The sequence below is a fragment of the Triticum urartu genome, chromosome 3 (assembly GCF_003073215.2).
Source record: "Triticum urartu cultivar G1812 chromosome 3, Tu2.1, whole genome shotgun sequence".
In the NCBI taxonomy this organism is placed as follows: Eukaryota; Viridiplantae; Streptophyta; class Magnoliopsida; order Poales; family Poaceae; genus Triticum; species Triticum urartu.
In genome coordinates this window covers 94,415,608-94,418,408 of record NC_053024.1, presented here as the reverse complement: position 1 = coordinate 94,418,408, position 2,801 = coordinate 94,415,608, and the positions used below count along the sequence as shown (strand labels likewise).

The following is a 2,801-nucleotide window of genomic DNA, read 5'->3' as shown; positions in this document are numbered from 1 at the left end:
ATATCTGGCCATCTGCCGGGCCGGGCCTACCAAAGCCCGAGGCCGGCCCATCCCGGCCGTCGGGCCTGGTTTTTGGGCCTAAGCCTAGCCAAAAAGTGATAAAGCCCGCCGGGCCGAGGCCCTTTAGTAAATCACGAAAACGACGGGCCTGAGCCCAAGCCCGACCCGGCCTTCGGGCTCAAAATCTAGGCCCAGGCCAGGCCCGGATGCAGCATTGGGTCGGGCTTTTTCGGGCCGTTCGGGCCAGGCTGCCCATGGCGAGGACTAGTGTAGGATTATCTCCCTTGAGATTCAGGGGTAGGGAGAGATTCGTAGGTGTAGGTGTATGATTATAGTTTGCATATTTGCGAGCAGGCAGCAGTCTTTCGTTTTTAGGGAAAGAATCCACATTATTGTCGTCCAGTGCATCGTTTTCCCTTTTTCTTTTTGACTAATCCTCGTGCACCAACCAAGCCGAGGAGTTCAAGTTCGATACATTGTCCAGTGCCGCCCCCTCTTCCACAGCTCCACTTCCAAGTGCCAAAGCGGGGCGCCACCGCCACAGCATGGCGCTTCCAGCGATCTCGTGGCCGCTCATCTCCCTCCTCCTCGCCGTGACGCCAGCCCATAGCACCTGTGAGGAGAGCGTGCGCATCGCGGGCGCAGGCGGCTTGCTGCAATGCTACCCGGCGCCGGCGCTCAGCAACGCCACGAACGGCACGGCGTTTCGTGCCACCCTGCTCCCGCTCCTCCGCTCTCTCCCCTCCGCCGCCGCGCCCACGGGCTTCGCCTCCCTACGGTCCGTCACTCGCGGGGAGCGCGCGTTCGCGCGGGGGCTCTGCTTCGGCAACTCCACGGTGCCGTCCGAGTGCGCCCGGTGCCTGTCCGCCGCGGCTGGGAACCTCACCGCCGGCTGCGGCTCCACCAGCCAGCGCGCCGGCTTCTGGAGCGACCGGTGCTTCCTCGCCTACGCCGACACCAACACATCCTCGCCTAGCGAGGACGCCTTCCGCGCTCTCGTCCTCCTCGACGCCGTCCCTGCCTCTAAGGTCAACACCAAATCCTTCTACTACGTCCACCTGCACGATGAGCTGGTCGCCATGGCGCAGCAGGTGGCGCGGCGCGCGGCCGCGAACATCTCCGGGCCGCGGATGCTGGCCACAGCGGAGGAGAGCAACTCCGAGAGCGCCGTGAGCAGAACAGTGCACGTTCTGGCGCAGTGCGGGAGGGACCGCACGGCGGCGGGCTGCGTCCGGTGCCTGCAAAACTCGGTGCACGCCGTGGACTGGGACCTCAACGCTGCCCGCGTCGACGGTGGCGTGGCGGCCGCGGTGGTGGGCTTCAACTGCTACATGCGGTTTGAGGTCTCCACTGCAGCGTGTGGCGACACTATCTGGGGCGGTGAGTTATCTTGATCAATCATTCTCTCTCTTGAGTTTCCAATTTCTTCTCACGGACAGAAATAGGCTGCATATTACTAACAGTCAAGGTTTTGTTTTCCGGCAGCTGTAGCACCGGTGCTACTCGTGCTATCTATGTTGGCAGGAGGCGCATGTGGGTGTATGTGTGCTTTACCCTGATGAAGTGGAGAAAGAAGGATGAAGCAACCACATGTGCGTTATTTATCGTCCACTGATTGTCTAATCTGAAAATTCGTTACAACATAATCAGAGATCAGAAACGCAATAAAACCTTATGTTCCAATTAAGTTTCTTATTGCACCAACTAGGAGCCGGGTCGCTGGTTCGCTGTTACATCTTTACATGGATGGACACAAATCATATTCACCGCTTGACCTGCCATTTTTTTTACAGATTTGCCAACCTGGCGCACACCCCTTTCATCATGGGCTCCGTCCATTTTTTTTTCTTCTCATTCGCATGAGTACGCAACGCACGCCAGTTTTTTCGTCAGCTGCTGGCCCATTTTGATTTGGGAAGCTTCAAGATGCTTGCAGTTCGGATTTCTTTTTTGTTTTTTCTTTGGGTTTTCATTTTTCTTTTTCATTTTTTCCCAACATTTTTCACACATTCAGGAACTCTTTAAAATTTATGAATGTTTTTCAAAAGCGTGATCTTCTTAAATTGGTGAACCTTTTTTCAATTTGGTAAAAATAATAATTAAATCCACAAATGTTTTCATATGGATGAACATTTTCAAATCCGCAACATTTTCTCCAAATTTGCTTTTTTTGTTCAAAATTCATGGTTTTTTTCAAAAGTACAATTTATTTCATACTCGTGATTTTTTCATATTCATATCTTTTCTAAAACTTATGAAAAATTTTAAATACATGTTTATTTTTATTTTTTTCTTCAATTTTACCAATTTTTCCAAATGTTTTTTTCCACAAGTCAACAATCAAATGGTGAACGGTCAACCAATCCAGCAGTAAATCGGTCAACCTGTCCACATGTCAACCCGTCAGCGGCCCACTAGTCAACTAGGCATAGCTTGGCCGGCCCAGTGCGCGCGAGAGAGAGCATCAGTTGGCTTAGCTGGCGCCGTAAGGGCAACCATGAGCGGAATTCCATCATGAGCTCTCGAGAGAGTTCCAATCTACGAGGTCTTTCCTAACAATTTGGCACATGTATTTCGGGCTCCCCAATGGGGTTTGTAGGTTTGATTCACGAGAGCTTGAGTAGTGAAGCCTGATTCTCATATATAGAGAAAAAATCTATCTTGGACTGTACGAGAAAATTCCTAGTTCTTGTAGTCACCTCCTCAAATCAAAATAAAAAAGTTCTCACAGTCATCCCCTCGGGATAAAAAAGTTCCCATGGTCAATAGTCACAGATAGAGAGGGAAAAACCGATAATGCT

The 2,801-nt window shown here is 51.7% G+C and overlaps 1 protein-coding gene across 1 annotated transcript; it reads left to right on the top strand.

Annotated features, from left to right (window-relative positions):
* The first annotated feature begins 466 nt into the window (after positions 1–466).
* Positions 467–1,687, top strand: LOC125548052 (cysteine-rich receptor-like protein kinase 10). Its single transcript, XM_048711748.1, has 2 exons — positions 467–1,380; positions 1,486–1,687. Exons 1-2 carry the CDS (start codon positions 546–548, stop codon positions 1,557–1,559), a joined length of 909 nt encoding a protein of 302 aa, XP_048567705.1. The 5' UTR covers positions 467–545; the 3' UTR covers positions 1,560–1,687.
* The last annotated feature ends 1,114 nt before the right edge of the window (positions 1,688–2,801 follow it).